At 49.2% G+C, this 18,585-nt stretch overlaps 4 protein-coding genes across 4 annotated transcripts; all 4 read left to right on the forward strand.

Moving 5' to 3' along the window:
* The first annotated feature begins 2,859 nt into the window (after positions 1–2,859).
* LOC147913305 (ubiquitin carboxyl-terminal hydrolase 17-like protein 6) lies at positions 2,860–5,484 on the forward strand. The gene is given in 3 exon segments (XM_087418245.1): positions 2,860–4,295; positions 4,298–4,438; positions 5,294–5,484. Coding segments are annotated over 3 exon segments (1,515 nt in total). The 5' UTR covers positions 2,860–3,112.
* A 1,735-nt stretch (positions 5,485–7,219) lies between these two features.
* LOC147913306 (ubiquitin carboxyl-terminal hydrolase 17-like protein 6) lies at positions 7,220–9,843 on the forward strand. Its single transcript, XM_087418246.1, is given in 3 exon segments — positions 7,220–8,655; positions 8,658–8,798; positions 9,653–9,843. Coding segments are annotated over 3 exon segments (1,515 nt in total). The 5' UTR covers positions 7,220–7,472.
* A 1,740-nt stretch (positions 9,844–11,583) lies between these two features.
* LOC147913307 (ubiquitin carboxyl-terminal hydrolase 17-like protein 6) lies at positions 11,584–14,208 on the forward strand. Its single transcript, XM_087418247.1, is given in 3 exon segments — positions 11,584–13,019; positions 13,022–13,162; positions 14,018–14,208. Coding segments are annotated over 3 exon segments (1,515 nt in total). The 5' UTR covers positions 11,584–11,836.
* Positions 14,209–15,941: 1,733 nt separating this feature from the next.
* On the forward strand, positions 15,942–17,549 carry LOC147913308 (ubiquitin carboxyl-terminal hydrolase 17-like protein 17). The gene is given in 2 exon segments (XM_087418248.1): positions 15,942–16,510; positions 16,513–17,549. Coding segments are annotated over 2 exon segments (1,353 nt in total). The 5' UTR covers positions 15,942–16,194.
* The last annotated feature ends 1,036 nt before the right edge of the window (positions 17,550–18,585 follow it).

Raw genomic sequence — 18,585 nt, forward strand, 5'->3', positions numbered from 1 at the left:
GGAACGTTGGCAAAGTCCCTTGTCTTGGAGGGAGAGCCAGAGCTACCAAGAGGAGGAACAAGAAAGGGCAGAGGTCTCTGGATGTATTCCAGTCATCTCACTACAGGCTTTGATGCGCATGCCTGCACAGACACACACAGACACACACTCACTCACAAACACAGGCATATATAGGAAATATTGTGTGTTATAGGTGTGAGTAATCTAGAAATATTGAGGGACTATCTATCTGGGTGCGCTCACGGGATATGGCATTCAGTGTGAACTTGTGAGTACTGACTTTGAGGTCTAGCTGTCCACAGTGATGCTATTGGAGAAGGCTGGATTTATTAGGGAGTCTGAGGACTTTCCAGTTGTGCTGTGTTTGACTGAAGAGTCAGTTGGTGGGGGCTGGAATATTTGAATTTTTGCAAGTTGCTCCCTCCAAGACACATGGCCTGGGCCACACCCTCAAACCCCACGCATAAGCCACGTATCTGGATGTCAACTCCTATCCCAGCCTGCCGGCTGCTGGACCTACTGTGGACCGGGATGCCAAAATCAGCATCAGGGCAGCAGGCAATGACCTGCCCAGGTCCCACTGCAGACTTTCCAGACCCTCCCCAAGAAACCGAGACTCACTCCCTTCCAGGCCCCTAAGAAGAGCAATCAGAGACCACATCTGGGGGTTTCCCAGACTCCCCAGCCTCCACCACGGACAATTGGACGTAGACCCACTGCAGGACGCCAGGTGACCAGAAAGATTCATGCCCAGGGGTAATGCCTTGACCTCCCGCCTCCACACAACAGACCTCACCTGAATACCGCCCAGCCCTGCTCTGTGGCCCATCGCCCAGCACTGAACCGTGTCCTGGGCCAGCCCCTCACAATGCTCTTCAGGAGATTAGACAATGGCTGGTGGAGCTCCAGACTCCTGACTGCTCCCTCCTGCCTTCCAGCTGAGACGCCAAGCCCTCCTGAGCAGAGGCCTCCCACACTAGAGACGTCTGAGGGGCTCTGTGCCCGTGTCCCACTGAGTGTCCTGGAGAATGACCTCCAGGTTTCCTCTTCCTCTGAAGAGAGTGACTGGGAGGGAGACACCTCCTGCCAAGGAAGACATGTCCTCCTGCCCCAGGACACCTGGAACTGACTGTCGAGTGAGGAGGAGAAGTCACAAGGAGCAGGGTTTTTCTCGGGAATCAGCCATTCCCCATCTCTGCTCTGGGTACACATGGTGGAAGCCCAGACGATGCTTGGGGACACACACGGGCAAACACTGCCCTCTTTCATGATGGAAGCACAAGTGACGATTCAAAGGGCGCTAATCAACCTGGAATAGGAAGTTGTTTGACACTGAAATCCATTTGATGCTACTTAGTTCCATTGCAGGGGTAAGGTCTCAACTAAAAGATAATAGAAAATTAATCTGTATGTCTCCTCTGATTTCAGAATTTGGGGAAAATGGGTAAAGGGCTCAAAATAGTCTGTGGCAAATTGTAAAGACTTCCTGACCTGGGATGAGATATTTTGACTCTGTGGGGTTATTTCTGTGGAAATCCTGAAGCGCGATATTCTCATGGGTTTGATCCTTTGGGTTATTACATGTCATTAGAAAGCTGTCTTTTAAAATGTTCTTTTGTTATTAATAAAATTCTCCCAAAGTTGACCTATGGTACGCACTTTTGATTTCTAGGCATGCAGACCATTTTAAAAATTTCTTTGACTCATCCAAGTTAAAGTGACTGGGTGAAGCAATGTTTGGCAGGACCTAGGGCTGAGTAGAAACACAGATTCTCAGGCACACTCGGCCCCACGGCATCATTACATGCATTTTGACGGTGAGCCCCAGGGAATCTTAGGCAGACTTCAGTGAGACAAGCGTGCCTGCAGACTTATTCGCACGGTGGCCCACATGGGACTCAGGGCGGGGTGGTTAGCCAATACCTGTGCCTGAAGCCTACTGCAAGAGATACCAATGGAGGGTGTGTTTGTTGCGGCCTGGGCACTGGGAGCTTTGGAATTCTCCCCACGTGATTCCAGTAGGCAGCAAAGTCTGAGATCCACTGGAGGTGGTGAGCAAAGATTTCACCTAAGTCACCTGTGATCTCCATTTTCTCATTCAGGACAACCTCTGAGTAGGATCCAGAAAACTCCCATGCCTCAGTAAGGAACATTTCCTTAGGAAGAACAAATGACTGCTCCTACCTCCATGCAGCACATCCGTTGGCGAGTGCTTCTTTCAGTCTGCATGATTCTGTGCCTTCCATCCATGATACCTTCATCTCAGGCGTCTAGCCTCCAGAGCTGCAAAAAAATAAATGTCTGTGTTTTAAGCCACTCAGTCTGTGGATTTTGTTATGGCACCCTGAGCAGCGATACCAAGTACAAACAATAACACCTTAGGAACATTAGCACATTGCAAATGTGAATGCCTGGAATAACTTATAAGCACGTGCACACACACACACACACACACACACATACACAAACACAGAACATATCCCAGGATTCTTTATCTCTAATTTGGAAAGACTAAGACAAATGTATCCCCACCATCCTGATTCATTTCCAGCCTCAACATCCTTATATATAATCCTAAGAATTAAGCACGTTTTAGGTGTTCTGTAAATAGAAATCATTGAAAAGCATCCACTAGTCTCCCTGGGGGATAAGCGTGAGCACACCCTAAACCCTTAATCCAATCAAGTGTTTGTAGTTGATTGGTGGGTCTTGTACCTGATTGAGTGGGTGGAGCAAGCCATAAAAGGGCTGTGGAGTTGGGCAAGCCTGTAATTTGGAGACTGTCTCAGGGAGGGAAGCATCCTTCTTCAACTTGAGGTCCCAGATGAGAAATCTTGTGAACCTTACTGCCAGAGACATGGAGACTGCTTCTCTCCACTGGGGGGATAAGTCTCAGTTTAATGTCTTTCCAAAACTCAAACCTTCTCAGTCAAATGTAAATGGTGCTGAAGTCCACTGGGGACACTCTCTACCTGAGAAGCCATCACCATCATCACAGACAGTTTGCAACGTGCGTGACGGTTTGGACCCTGTGTCAGCAGGGCTGGATCCCACAAAGAAACTTCCTCTAACTTGGAAGAGACCTTATGTGGTTGGCGCTGGGCTTCAGAATATGGGGAACACCTGCTATGTGAATGCGGCACTGCAGTGTCTGACATACACACCACCCCTGGCGAGCTATCTGCTGTCCCAGCAGCACTCGAAAACCTGTCAGAATCAGAGATTCTGCACGCTGTGTGCTATGCAAGCTCATATTACCCGGGCCCTCTATCAGCCTGGAGGTGTTCTCCAGCCCCTGCCAGAGCTTGTTACTGGCTTCCACAGACACCAGCAGGAAGATGCCCATGAATTTCTGATGTTCACTATGGATGCCATGCAGCAAGCATGCTTGCGTGAGTACGAGCACGTAGACCACCACTCTGATGACGACACCCTAATCCGTCAAATATTTGGAGGATATTGGAGATCTCAAATCCAGTGTCTCCACTGCCATGGCGTTTCAAACGCTTTTGACCCTTACCTGGACATTACCCTGGATATCAAGGCAGCCAAGAGTGTGAACCAAGCCTTGGCACAATTGGTGAAGCCGGAAAAGCTGGATGGTGAAGATTCATATTATTGTAGTTGGTGTCTAAAGAAGGGGCCTGCTTCCAAGACGTTGACTTTGCACACTTCCTCCAAGGTCCTTATCCTTGTATTGAAACGGTTCTCAAATTTCACAGGCAGCAAAATGCCTAAGGAAGTGCAATATCCTGAGTATCTTGACATGCATCAATACACATCTCAGCAGAACGCAGGACCTCTCATTTACATACTCTATGCCGTGCTGGTCCACGCTGGGTGGAGTGGTCACAACGGACACTACTTCTGTTACATAAAAGCTGGAAATGGCCAGTGGTATAAAATGGATGATGCTAAGATCACCGCCTGTGACATTACTTCTGCCCTCAACCAACACGCCTATGTCCTCTTTTACATCCAGAAGAGTGAATTAGAAAGAGACGGTGGGAGTGTGTCAATAGGTGGGGAACCAAGATGCGTCATGTCTGACCATACGGGCATGGTTGCAGCCCAGTGGGAGCCTGAAAGAGACTCCAGCATCACAATGCCTGAGTCAGTGGAGCACACGGAAGACACTTCAGTCAAGCAAGTCACCTTAGACCAGTGGAGATTCCAGCAAGTACACAACCTTCCAAAGCCTGAATTCAACCTCAGGAAAATAGATCCTGCCCTGCCTGCCCATGCGGTCATGATTCACCAGTCAAAATACAGAGATGGGATGAAAAAGAATGATCCTGAACAGGAAAACTACCCGCTCAACAAGTCAGCCAGGGAGATCTCAGCTCAGGGGGTGAGGAACGTTGGCAAAGTCCCTTGTCTTGGAGGGAGAGCCAGAGCTACCAAGAGGAGGAACAAGAAAGGGCAGAGGTCTCTGGATGTATTCCAGTCATCTCACTACAGGCTTTGATGCGCAGGCATGCACAGACACACACAGACACACACTCACTCACAAACACAGGCATATATAGGAAATATTGTGTGTTATAGGTGTGAGTAATCTAGAAATATTGAGGGACTATCTATCTGGGTGCGCTCACGGGATATGGCATTCAGTGTGAACTTGTGAGTACTGACTTTGAGGTCTAGCTGTCCACAGTGATGCTATTGGAGAAGGCTGGATTTATTAGGGGGTCTGAGGACTTTCCAGTTGTGCTGTGTTTGACTGAAGAGTCAGTTGGTGGGGGCTGGAATATTTGAATTTTTGCAAGTTGCTCCCTCCAAGACACATGGCCTGGGCCACACCCTCAAACCCCACGCATAAGCCACGTATCTGGATGTCAACTCCTATCCCAGCCTGCCGGCTGCTGGACCTACTGTGGACCGGGATGCCAAAATCAGCATCAGGGCAGCAGGCAATGACCTGCCCAGGTCCCACTGCAGACTTTCCAGACCCTCCCCAAGAAACCGAGACTCACTCCCTTCCAGGCCCCTAAGAAGAGCAATCAGAGACCACATCTGGGGGTTTCCCAGACTCCCCAGCCTCCACCACGGACAATTGGACGTAGACCCACTGCAGGACGCCAGGTGACCAGAAAGATTCATGCCCAGGGGTAATGCCTTGACCTCCCGCCTCCACACAACAGACCTCAGCTGAATACCGCCCAGCCCTGCTCTGTGGCCCATCGCCCAGCACTGAACCGTGTCCTGGGCCAGCCCCTCACAATGCTCTTCAGGACATTAGACAATGGCTGGTGGAGCTCCAGACTCCTGACTGCTCCCTCCTGCCTTCCAGCTGAGACGCCAAGCCCTCCTGGGCAGAGGCCTCCCACACTAGAGACGTCTGAGCTGATCTGTGCCCGTGTCCCACTGAGTGTCCTGGAGAATGACCTCCAGGTTTCCTCTTCCTCTGAAGAGAGTGACTGGGAGGGAGACACCTCCTGCCAAGGAAGACATGTCCTCCTGCCCCAGGACACCTGGAACTGACTGTCGAGTGAGGAGGAGAAGTCACAAGGAGCAGGGTTTTTCTCGGGAATCAGCCATTCCCCATCTCTGCTCTGGGTACACATGGTGGAAGCCCAGACGATGCTTGGGGACACACACGGGCAAACACTGCCCTCTTTCATGATGGAAGCAGAAGTGACGATTCAAAGGGCGCTAATCAACCTGGAATAGGAAGTTGTTTGACACTGAAATCCATTTGATGCTACTTAGTTCCATTGCAGGGGTAAGGTCTCAACTAAAAGATAATAGAAAATTAATCTGTATGTCTCCTCTGATTTCAGAATTTGGGGAAAATGGGTAAAGGGCTCAAAATAGTCTGTGGCAAATTGTAAAGACTTCCCTGACCTGGGATGAGATATTTTGACTCTGTGGGGTTATTTCTGTGGAAATCCTGAAGCGCGATATTCTCATGGGTTTGATCCTTTGGGTTATTACATGTCATTAGAAAGTTGTGTTTTAAAATGTTCTTTTGTTATTAATAAAATTCTCCCAAAGTTGACCTATGGTACGCACTTTTGATTTCTAGGCATGCAGACCATTTTAAAAATTTCTTTGACTCATCCAAGTTAAAGTGACTGGGTGAAGCAATGTTTGGCAGGACCTAGGGCTGATTAGAAACACAGGTTCTCAGGCACACTCGGCCCCACGGCATCATTACATGCATTTGGACGGTGAGCCCCAGGGAATCTTAGGCAGACTTCAGTGAGACAAGCGTGCCTGCAGACTTATTCGCACGGTGGCCCACATGGGACTCAGGGCGGGGTGGTTAGCCAATACCTGTGCCTGAAGCCTACTGCAAGAGATACCAATGGAGGGTGTGTTTGTTGCGGCCTGGGCACTGGGAGCTTTGGAATTCTCCCCACGTGATTCCAGTAGGCAGCAAAGTCTGAGATCCACTGGAGGTGGTGAGCAAAGATTTCACCTAAGTCACCTGTGATCTCCATTTTCTCATTCAGGACAACCTCTGAGTAGGATCCAGAAAACTCCCATGCCTCAGTAAGGAACATTTCCTTAGGAAGAACAAATGACTGCTCCTACCTCCATGCAGCACATCCGTTGGCGAGTGCTTCTTTCAGTCTGCATGATTCTGTGCCTTCCATCCATGATACCTTCATCTCAGGCGTCTAGCCTCCAGAGCTGCAAAAATAAATGTCTGTGCTTTAAGCCACTCAGTCTGTGGATTTTGTTATGGCACCCTGAGCAGCGATACCAAGTACAAACAATAACACCTTAGGAACATTAGCACATTGCAAATGTGAATGCCTGGAATAACTTATAAGCACGTGTACACACACACACACACACACACACACACACATACACAAACACAGAACATTTCCCAGGATTCTTTATCTCTATTTTGGAAAGACTAAGACAAATGTATCCCCACCATCCTGATTCATTTCCAGCCTCAACATCCTTATATATAATCCTAAGAATTAAGCACGTTTTAGGTGTTCTGTAAATAGAAATCATTGAAAAGCATCCACTAGTCTCCCTGGGGGATAAGCGTGACCACACCCTAAACCCTTAATCCAATCAAGTGTTTGTAGTTGATTGGTGGGTCTTGTACCTGATTGAGTGGGTGGAGCAAGCCATAAAAGGGCTGTGGAGTTGGGAAAGCCCGTAATTTGGAGACTGCCTCAGGGAGGGAAGCATCCTTCTTCAACTTGAGGTCCCAGATGAGAAATCTTGTGAACCTTACTGCCAGAGACATGGAGACTGCTTCTCTCCACTGGGGGGATAAGTCTCAGTTTAATGTCTTTCCAAAACTCAAACCTTCTCAGTCAAATGTAAATGGTGCTGAAGTCCACTGGGGACACTCTCTACCTGAGAAGCCATCACCATCATCACAGACAGTTTGCAACGTGCGTGACGGTTTGGACCCTGTGTCAGCAGGGCTGGATCCCACAAAGAAACTTCCTCTAACTTGGAAGAGACCTTATGTGGTTGGCGCTGGGCTTCAGAATATGGGGAACACCTGCTATGTGAATGCGGCACTGCAGTGTCTGACATACACACCACCCCTGGCGAGCTATCTGCTGTCCCAGCAGCACTCGAAAACCTGTCAGAATCAGAGATTCTGCACGCTGTGTGCTATGCAAGCTCATATTACCCGGGCCCTCTATCAGCCTGGAGGTGTTCTCCAGCCCCTGCCAGAGCTTGTTACTGGCTTCCACAGACACCAGCAGGAAGATGCCCATGAATTTCTGATGTTCACTATGGATGCCATGCAGCAAGCATGCTTGCGTGAGTACGAGCACGTAGACCACCACTCTGATGACGACACCCTAATCCGTCAAATATTTGGAGGATATTGGAGATCTCAAATCCAGTGTCTCCACTGCCATGGCGTTTCAAACGCTTTTGACCCTTACCTGGACATTACCCTGGATATCAAGGCAGCCAAGAGTGTGAACCAAGCCTTGGCACAATTGGTGAAGCCGGAAAAGCTGGATGGTGAAGATTCATATTATTGTAGTTGGTGTCTAAAGAAGGGGCCTGCTTCCAAGACGTTGACTTTGCACACTTCCTCCAAGGTCCTTATCCTTGTATTGAAACGGTTCTCAAATTTCACAGGCAGCAAAATGCCTAAGGAAGTGCAATATCCTGAGTATCTTGACATGCATCAATACACATCTCAGCAGAACGCAGGACCTCTCATTTACATACTCTATGCCGTGCTGGTCCACGCTGGGTGGAGTGGTCACAACGGACACTACTTCTGTTACATAAAAGCTGGAAATGGCCAGTGGTATAAAATGGATGATGCTAAGATCACCGCCTGTGACATTACTTCTGCCCTCAACCAACACGCCTATGTCCTCTTTTACATCCAGAAGAGTGAATTAGAAAGAGACGGTGGGAGTGTGTCAATAGGTGGGGAACAAAGATGCGTCATGTCTGACCATACGGGCATGGTTGCAGCCCAGTGGGAGCCTGAAAGAGACTCCAGCATCACAATGCCTGAGTCAGTGGAGCACACAGAAGACACTTCAGTCAAGCAAGTCACCTTAGACCAGTGGAGATTCCAGCAAGTACACAACCTTCCAAAGCCTGAATTCAACCTCAGGAAAATAGATCCTGCCCTGCCTGCCCATGCGGTCATGATTCACCAGTCAAAATACAGAGATGGGATGAAAAAGAATGATCCTGAACAGGAAAACTACCCGCTCAACAAGTCAGCCAGGGAGATCTCAGCTCAGGGGGTGAGGAACGTTGGCAAAGTCCCTTGTCTTGGAGGGAGAGCCAGAGCTACCAAGAGGAGGAACAAGAAAGGGCAGAGGTCTCCGGATGTATTCCAGTCATCTCACTACAGGCTTTGATGCACATGCCTGCACAGACACACACAGACACACACTCACTCACAAACACAGGCATATATAGGAAATATTGTGTGTTATAGGTGTGAGTAATCTAGAAATATTGAGGGACTATCTATCTGGGTGCGCTCACGGGATATGGCATTCAGTGTGAACTTGTGAGTACTGACTTTGAGGTCTAGCTGTCCACAGTGATGCTATTGGAGAAGGCTGGATTTATTAGGGGGTCTGAGGACTTTCCAGTTGTGCTGTGTTTGACTGAAGAGTCAGTTGCTTGGGGCTGGAATATTTGAATATTTGCAAGTTGCTCCCTCCAAGACACATGGCCTGGGCCACGCCCTCAAACCCCACGCATAAGCCACGTATCTGGATGTCAACTCCTATCCCAGCCTGCCGGCTGCTGGACCTACTGTGGACTGGGATGCCAAAATCAGCAACAAGGCAGCAGGCAATGACCTGCCCAGCTCCCACTGCAGACTTTCCAGACCCTCCCCAAGAAACCGAGACTCACTCCCTTCCAGGCCCCTAAGAAGAGCAATCAGAGACCACATCTGGGGGTTTCCCAGACTCCCCAGCCTTCACCACGGACAATTGGACGTAGACCCACTGAAGGATGCCAGGTGACCAGAAAGATTCATGCCCGGGGTAATGCCTTGACCTCCCGCCTCCACACAACAGACCTCAGCTGAATACCGCCCAGCCCTGCTCTGTGGCCCATCGCCCAGCACTGAACCGTGTCCTGGGCCAGCCCCTCACAATGCTCTTCAGGACATTAGACAATGGCTGGTGGAGCTCCAGACTCCTGACTGCTCCCTCCTGCCTTCCAGCTGAGACGCCAAGCCCTCCTGGGCAGAGGCCTCCCACACTAGAGACGTCTGAGCTGATCTGTGCCCGTGTCCCACTGAGTGTCCTGGAGAATGACCTCCAGGTTTCCTCTTCCTCTGAAGAGAGTGACTGGGAGGGAGACACCTCCTTCCAAGGAAGACATGTCCTCCTGCCCCAGGACACCTGGAACTGACTGTCGAGTGAGGAGGAGAAGTCACAAGGAGCAGGGTTTTTCTCGGAATCAGCCATTCCCCATCTCTGCTCTGGGTACACATGGTGGAAGCCCAGACGATGCTTGGGGACACACACGGGCAAACACTGCCCTCTTTCATGATGGAAGCAGAAGTGACGATTCAAAGGGCGCTAATCAACCTGGAATAGGAAGTTGTTTGACACTGAAATCCATTTGATGCTACTTAGTTCCATTGCAGGGGTAAGGTCTCAACTAAAAGATAATAGAAAATTAATCTGTATGTCTCCTCTGATTTCAGAATTTGGGGAAAATGGGTAAAGGGCTCAAAATAGTCTGTGGCAAATTGTAAAGACTTCCCTGACCTGGGATGAGATATTTTGACTCTGTGGGGTTATTTCTGTGGAAATCCTGAAGCGCGATATTCTCATGGGTTTGATCCTTTGGGTTATTACATGTCATTAGAAAGTTGTGTTTTAAAATGTTCTTTTGTTATTAATAAAATTCTCCCAAAGTTGACCTATGGTACGCACTTTTGATTTCTAGGCATGCAGACCATTTTAAAAATTTCTTTGACTCATCCAAGTTAAAGTGACTGGGTGAAGCAATGTTTGGCAGGACCTAGGGCTGATTAGAAACACAGGTTCTCAGGCACACTCGGCCCCACGGCATCATTACATGCATTTGGACGGTGAGCCCCAGGGAATCTTAGGCAGACTTCAGTGAGACAAGCGTGCCTGCAGACTTATTCGCACGGTGGCCCACATGGGACTCAGGGCGGGGTGGTTAGCAAATACCTGTGCCTGAAGCCTACTGCAAGAGATACCAATGGAGGGTGTGTTTGTTGCGGCCTGGGCACTGGGAGCTTTGGAATTCTCCCCACGTGATTCCAGTAGGCAGCAAAGTCTGAGATCCACTGGAGGTGGTGAGCAAAGATTTCACCTAAGTCACCTGTGATCTCCATTTTCTCATTCAGGACAACCTCTGAGTAGGATCCAGAAAACTCCCATGCCTCAGTAAGGAACATTTCCTTAGGAAGAACAAATGACTGCTCCTACCTCCATGCAGCACATCCGTTGGCGAGTGCTTCTTTCAGTCTGCATGATTCTGTGCCTTCCATCCATGATACCTTCATCTCAGGCGTCTAGCCTCCAGAGCTGCAAAAAAATAAATGTCTGTGCTTTAAGCCACTCAGTCTGAGGATTTTGTTATGGCACCCTGTGCAGCGATACCAAGTACAAACAATAACACCTTAGGAACATTAGCACATTGCAAATGTGAATTCCTGGAATAACTTATAAGCACGTGTACACACACACACAGAGACACACACACACACACACATACACAAACACAGAACATTTCCCAGGATTCTTTATCTCTAATTTGGAAAGACTAAGACAAATGTATCCCCACCATCCTGATTCATTTCCAGCCTCAACATCCTTATATATAATCCTAAAAATTAAGCACGTTTTAGGTGTTCTGTAAATAGAAATCATTGAAAAGCATCCACTAGTCTCCCTGGGGAATAAGCGTGACCACACCCTAAACCCTTAATCCAATCAAGTGTTTGTAGTTGATTGGTGGGTCTTGTACCTGTTTGAGTGGGTGGAGCAAGCCATAAAAGGGCTGTGGAGTTGGGCAAGCCTGTAATTTGGAGACTGTCTCAGGGAGGGAAGCATCCTTCTTCAACTTGAGGTCCCAGATGAGAAATCTTGTGAACCTTACTGCCAGAGACATGGAGACTGCTTCTCTCCACTGGGGGGATAAGTCTCAGTTTAATGTCTTTCCAAAACTCAAACCTTCTCAGTCAAATGTAAATGGTGCTGAAGTCCACTGGGGACACTCTCTACCTGAGAAGCCATCACCATCATCACAGACAGTTTGCAACGTGCGTGACGGTTTGGACCCTGTGTCAGCAGGGCTGGATCCCACAAAGAAACTTCCTCTAACTTGGAAGAGACCTTATGTGGTTGGCGCTGGGCTTCAGAATATGGGGAACACCTGCTATGTGAATGCGGCACTGCAGTGTCTGACATACACACCACCCCTGGCGAGCTATCTGCTGTCCCAGCAGCACTCGAAAACCTGTCAGAATCAGAGATTCTGCACGCTGTGTGCTATGCAAGCTCATATTACCCGGGCCCTCTATCAGCCTGGAGGTGTTCTCCAGCCCCTGCCAGAGCTTGTTACTGGCTTCCACAGACACCAGCAGGAAGATGCCCATGAATTTCTGATGTTCACTATGGATGCCATGCAGCAAGCATGCTTGCGTGAGTACGAGCACGTAGACCACCACTCTGATGACGACACCCTAATCCGTCAAATATTTGGAGGATATTGGAGATCTCAAATCCAGTGTCTCCACTGCCATGGCGTTTCAAACGCTTTTGACCCTTACCTGGACATTACCCTGGATATCAAGGCAGCCAAGAGTGTGAACCAAGCCTTGGCACAATTGGTGAAGCCGGAAAAGCTGGATGGTGAAGATTCATATTATTGTAGTTGGTGTCTAAAGAAGGGGCCTGCTTCCAAGACGTTGACTTTGCACACTTCCTCCAAGGTCCTTATCCTTGTATTGAAACGGTTCTCAAATTTCACAGGCAGCAAAATGCCTAAGGAAGTGCAATATCCTGAGTATCTTGACATGCATCAATACACATCTCAGCAGAACGCAGGACCTCTCATTTACATACTCTATGCCGTGCTGGTCCACGCTGGGTGGAGTGGTCACAACGGACACTACTTCTGTTACATAAAAGCTGGAAATGGCCAGTGGTATAAAATGGATGATGCTAAGATCACCGCCTGTGACATTACTTCTGCCCTCAACCAACACGCCTATGTCCTCTTTTACATCCAGAAGAGTGAATTAGAAAGAGACGGTGGGAGTGTGTCAATAGGTGGGGAACAAAGATGCGTCATGTCTGACCATACGGGCATGGTTGCAGCCCAGTGGGAGCCTGAAAGAGACTCCAGCATCACAATGCCTGAGTCAGTGGAGCACACAGAAGACACTTCAGTCAAGCAAGTCACCTTAGACCAGTGGAGATTCCAGCAAGTACACAACCTTCCAAAGCCTGAATTCAACCTCAGGAAAATAGATCCTGCCCTGCCTGCCCATGCGGTCATGATTCACCAGTCAAAATACAGAGATGGGATGAAAAAGAATGATCCTGAACAGGAAAACTACCCGCTCAACAAGTCAGCCAGGGAGATCTCAGCTCAGGGGGTGAGGAACGTTGGCAAAGTCCCTTGTCTTGGAGGGAGAGCCAGAGCTACCAAGAGGAGGAACAAGAAAGGGCAGAGGTCTCCGGATGTATTCCAGTCATCTCACTACAGGCTTTGATGCACATGCCTGCACAGACACACACAGACACACACTCACTCACAAACACAGGCATATATAGGAAATATTGTGTGTTATAGGTGTGAGTAATCTAGAAATATTGAGGGACTATCTATCTGGGTGCGCTCACGGCATATGGCATTCAGTGTGAACTTGTGAGTACTGACTTTGAGGTCTAGCTGTCCACAGTGATGCTATTGGAGAAGGCTGGATTTATTAGGGGGTCTGAGGACTTTCCAGTTGTGCTGTGTTTGACTGAAGAGTCAGTTGGTGGGGGCTGGAATATTTGAATTTTTGCAAGTTGCTCCCTCCAAGACACATGGCCTGGGCCACGCCCTCAAACCCCACGCATAAGCCACGTATCTGGATGTCAACTCCTATCCCAGCCTGCCGGCTGCTGGACCTACTGTGGACCGGGATGCCAAAATCAGCATCAAGGCAGCAGGCAATGACCTGCCCAGGTCCCACTGCAGACTTTCCAGACCCTCCCCAAGAAACCGAGACTCACTCCCTTCCAGGCCCCTAAGAAGAGCAATCAGAGACCACATCTGGGGGTTTCCCAGACTCCCCAGCCTCCACCACGGACAATTGGACGTAGACCCACTGCAGGACGCCAGGTGACCAGAAAGATTCATGCCCAGGGGTAATGCCTTGACCTCCCGCCTCCACACAACAGACCTCAGCTGAATACCGCCCAGCCCTGCTCTGTGGCCCATCGCCCAGCACTGAACCGTGTCCTGGGCCAGCCCCTCACAATGCTCTTCAGGACATTAGACAATGGCTGGTGGAGCTCCAGACTCCTGACTGCTCCCTCCTGCCTTCCAGCTGAGACGCCAAGCCCTCCTGGGCAGAGGCCTCCCACACTAGAGACGTCTGAGCTGATCTGTGCCCGTGTCCCACTGAGTGTCCTGGAGAATGACCTCCAGGTTTCCTCTTCCTCTGAAGAGAGTGACTGGGAGGGAGACACCTCCTTCCAAGGAAGACATGTCCTCCTGCCCCAGGACACCTGGAACTGACTGTCGAGTGAGGAGGAGAAGTCACAAGGAGCAGGGTTTTTCTCGGGAATCAGCCATTCCCCATCTCTGCTCTGGGTACACATGGTGGAAGCCCAGACGATGCTTGGGGACACACACGGGCAAACACTGCCCTCTTTCATGATGGAAGCAGAAGTGACGATTCAAAGGGCGCTAATCAACCTGGAATAGGAAGTTGTTTGACACTGAAATCCATTTGATGCTACTTAGTTCCATTGCAGGGGTAAGGTCTCAACTAAAAGATAATAGAAAATTAATCTGTATGTCTCCTCTGATTTCAGAATTTGGGGAAAATGGGTAAAGGGCTCAAAATAGTCTGTGGCAAATTGTAAAGACTTCCCTGACCTGGGATGAGATATTTTGACTCTGTGGGGTTATTTCTGTGGAAATCCTGAAGCGCGATATTCTCATGGGTTTGATCCTTTGGGTTATTACATGTCATTAGAAAGTTGTGTTTTAAAATGTTCTTTTGTTATTAATAAAATTCTCCCAAAGTTGACCTATGGTACGCACTTTTGATTTCGAGGCATGCAGACCATTTTAAAAATTTCTTTGACTCATCCAAGTTAAAGTGACTGGGTGAAGCAATGTTTGGCAGGACCTAGGGCTGATTAGAAACACAGGTTCTCAGGCACACTCGGCCCCACGGCATCATTACATGCATTTTGACGGTGAGCCCCAGGGACCCTTAGGCAGACTTCAGTGAGACAAGCGTGCCTGCAGACTTATTCGCACGGTGGCCCACATGGGACTCAGGGCGGGGTGGTTAGCAAATACCTGTGCCTGAAGCCTACTGCAAGAGATACCAATGGAGGGTGTGTTTGTTGCGGCCTGGGCACTGGGAGCTTTGGAATTCTCCCCACGTGATTCCAGTAGGCAGCAAAGTCTGAGATCCACTGGAGGTGGTGAGCAAAGATTTCACCTAAGTCACCTGTGATCTCCATTTTCTCATTCAGGACAACCTCTGAGTAGGATCCAGAAAACTCCCATGCCTCAGTAAGGAACATTTCCTTAGGAAGAACAAATGACTGCTCCTACCTCCATGCAGCACATCCGTTGGCGAGTGCTTCTTTCAGTCTGCATGATTCTGTGCCTTCCATCCATGATACCTTCATCTCAGGCGTCTAGCCTCCAGAGCTGCAAAAAAATAAATGTCTGTGCTTTAAGCCACTCAGTCTGTGGATTTTGTTATGGCACCCTGAGCAGCGATACCAAGTACAAACAATAACACCTTAGGAACATTAGCACATTGCAAATGTGAATGCCTGGAATAACTTATAAGCACGTGTACACACACACACACACACACACACACATACACAAACACAGAACATTTCCCAGGATTCTTTATCTCTATTTTGGAAAGACTAAGACAAATGTATCCCCACCATCCTGATTCATTTCCAGCCTCAACATCCTTATATATAATCCTAAAAATTAAGCACGTTTTAGGTGTTCTGTAAATAGAAATCATTGAAAAGCATCCACTAGTCTCCCTGGGGAATAAGCGTGACCACACCCTAAACCCTTAATCCAATCAAGTGTTTGTAGTTGATTGGTGGGTCTTGTACCTGTTTGAGTGGGTGGAGCAAGCCATAAAAGGGCTGTGGAGTTGGGCAAGCCTGTAATTTGGAGACTGTCTCAGGGAGGGAAGCATCCTTCTTCAACTTGAGGTCCCAGATGAGAAATCTTGTGAACCTTACTGCCAGAGACATGGAGACTGCTTCTCTCCACTGGGGGGATAAGTCTCAGTTTAATGTCTTTCCAAAACTCAAACCTTCTCAGTCAAATGTAAATGGTGCTGAAGTCCACTGGGGACACTCTCTACCTGAGAAGCCATCACCATCATCACAGACAGTTTGCAACGTGCGTGACGGTTTGGACCCTGTGTCAGCAGGGCTGGATCCCACAAAGAAACTTCCTCTAACTTGGAAGAGACCTTATGTGGTTGGCGCTGGGCTTCAGAATATGGGGAACACCTGCTATGTGAATGCGGCACTGCAGTGTCTGACATACACACCACCCCTGGCGAGCTATCTGCTGTCCCAGCAGCACTCGAAAACCTGTCAGAATCAGAGATTCTGCACGCTGTGTGCTATGCAAGCTCATATTACCCGGGCCCTCTATCAGCCTGGAGGTGTTCTCCAGCCCCTGCCAGAGCTTGTTACTGGCTTCCACAGACACCAGCAGGAAGATGCCCATGAATTTCTGATGTTCACTATGGATGCCATGCAGCAAGCATGCTTGCGTGAGTACGAGCACGTAGACCACCACTCTGATGACGACACCTAATCCGTCAAATATTTGGAGGATATTGGAGATCTCAAATCCAGTGTCTCCACTGCCATGGCGTTTCAAACGCTTTTGACCCTTACCTGGACATTACCCTGGATATCAAGGCAGCCAAGAGTGTGAACCAAGCCTTGGCACAATTGGTGAAGCCGGAAAAGCTGGATGGTGAAGATTCATATTATTGTAGTTGGTGTCTAAAGAAGGGGCCTGCTTCCAAGACGTTGACTTTGCACACTTCCTCCAAGGTCCTTATCCTTGTATTGAAACGGTTCTCAAATTTCACAGGCAGCAAAATGCCTAAGGAAGTGCAATATCCTGAGTATCTTGACATGCATCAATACACATCTCAGCAGAACGCAGGACCTCTCATTTACATACTCTATGCCGTGCTGGTCCACGCTGGGTGGAGTGGTCACAACGGACACTACTTCTGTTACATAAAAGCTGGAAATGGCCAGTGGTATAAAATGGATGATGCTAAGATCACCGCCTGTGACATTACTTCTGCCCTCAACCAACACGCCTATGTCCTCTTTTACATCCAGAAGAGTGAATTAGAAAGAGACGGTGGGAGTGTGTCAATAGGTGGGGAACCAAGATGCGTCATGTCTGACCATACGGGCATGGTTGCAGCCCAGTGGGAGCCTGAAAGAGACTCCAGCATCACAATGCCTGAGTCAGTGGAGCACACGGAAGACACTTCAGTCAAGCAAGTCACCTTAGACCAGTGGAGATTCCAGCAAGTACACAACCTTCCAAAGCCTGAATTCAACCTCAGGAAAATAGATCCTGCCCTGCCTGCCCATGCGGTCATGATTCACCAGTCAAAATACAGAGATGGGATGAAAAAGAATGATCCTGAACAGGAAAACTACCCGCTCAACAAGTCAGCCAGGGAGATCTCAGCTCAGGGGGTGAGGAACGTTGGCAAAGTCCCTTGTCTTGGAGGGAGAGCCAGAGCTACCAAGAGGAGGAACAAGAAAGGGCAGAGGTCTCCGGATGTATTCCAGTCATCTCACTACAGGCTTTGATGCACATGCCTGCACAGACACACACAGACACACACTCACTCACAAACACAGGCATATATAGGAAATATTGTGTGTTATAGGTGTGAGTAATCTAGAAATATTGAGGGACTATCTATCTGGGTGCGCTCACGGGATATGGCATTCAGTGTGAACTTGTGAGTACTGACTTTGAGGTCTAGCTGTCCACAGTGATGCTATTGGAGAAGGCTGGATTTATTAGGGCGTCTGAGGACTTTCCAGTTGTGCTGTGTTTGACTGAAGAGTCAGTTGGTGGGGGCTGGAATATTTGAATTTTTGCAAGTTGCTCCCTCCAAGACACATGGCCTGGGCCACGCCCTCAAACCCCACGCATAAGCCACGTATCTGGATGTCAACTCCTATCCCAGCCTGCCGGCTGCTGGACCTACTGTGGACCGGGATGCCAAAATCAGCATCAAGGCAGCAGGCAATGACCTGCCCAGGTCCCACTGCAGACTTTCCAGACCCTCCCCAAGAAACCGAGACTCACTCCCTTCCAGGCCCCTAAGAAGAGCAATCAGAGACCACATCTGGGGGTTTCCCAGACTCCCCAGCCTCCACCACGGACAATTGGACGTAGACCCACTGCAGGACGCCAGGTGACCAGAAAGATTCATGCCCAGGGGTAATGCCTTGACCTCCCGCCTCCACACAACAGACCTCAGCTGAATACCGCCCAGCCCTGCTCTGTGGCCCATCGCCCAGCACTGAACCGTGTCCTGGGCCAGCCCCTCACAATGCTCTTCAGGACATTAGACAATGGCTGGTGGAGCTCCAGACTCCTGACTGCTCCCTCCTGCCTTCCAGCTGAGACGCCAAGCCCTCCTGGGCAGAGGCCTCCCACACTAGAGACGTCTGAGCTGATCTGTGCCCGTGTCCCACTGAGTGTCCTGGAGAATGACCTCCAGGTTTCCTCTTCCTCTGAAGAGAGTGACTGGGAGGGAGACACCTCCTTCCAAGGAAGACATGTCCTCCTGCCCCAGGACACCTGGAACTGACTGTCGAGTGAGGAGGAGAA

Source organism: Ceratotherium simum, chromosome 28 (assembly GCF_057802395.1).
Source record: "Ceratotherium simum simum isolate JZ-2026a chromosome 28, ASM5780239v1, whole genome shotgun sequence".
Classification (NCBI taxonomy): Eukaryota; Metazoa; Chordata; class Mammalia; order Perissodactyla; family Rhinocerotidae; genus Ceratotherium; species Ceratotherium simum.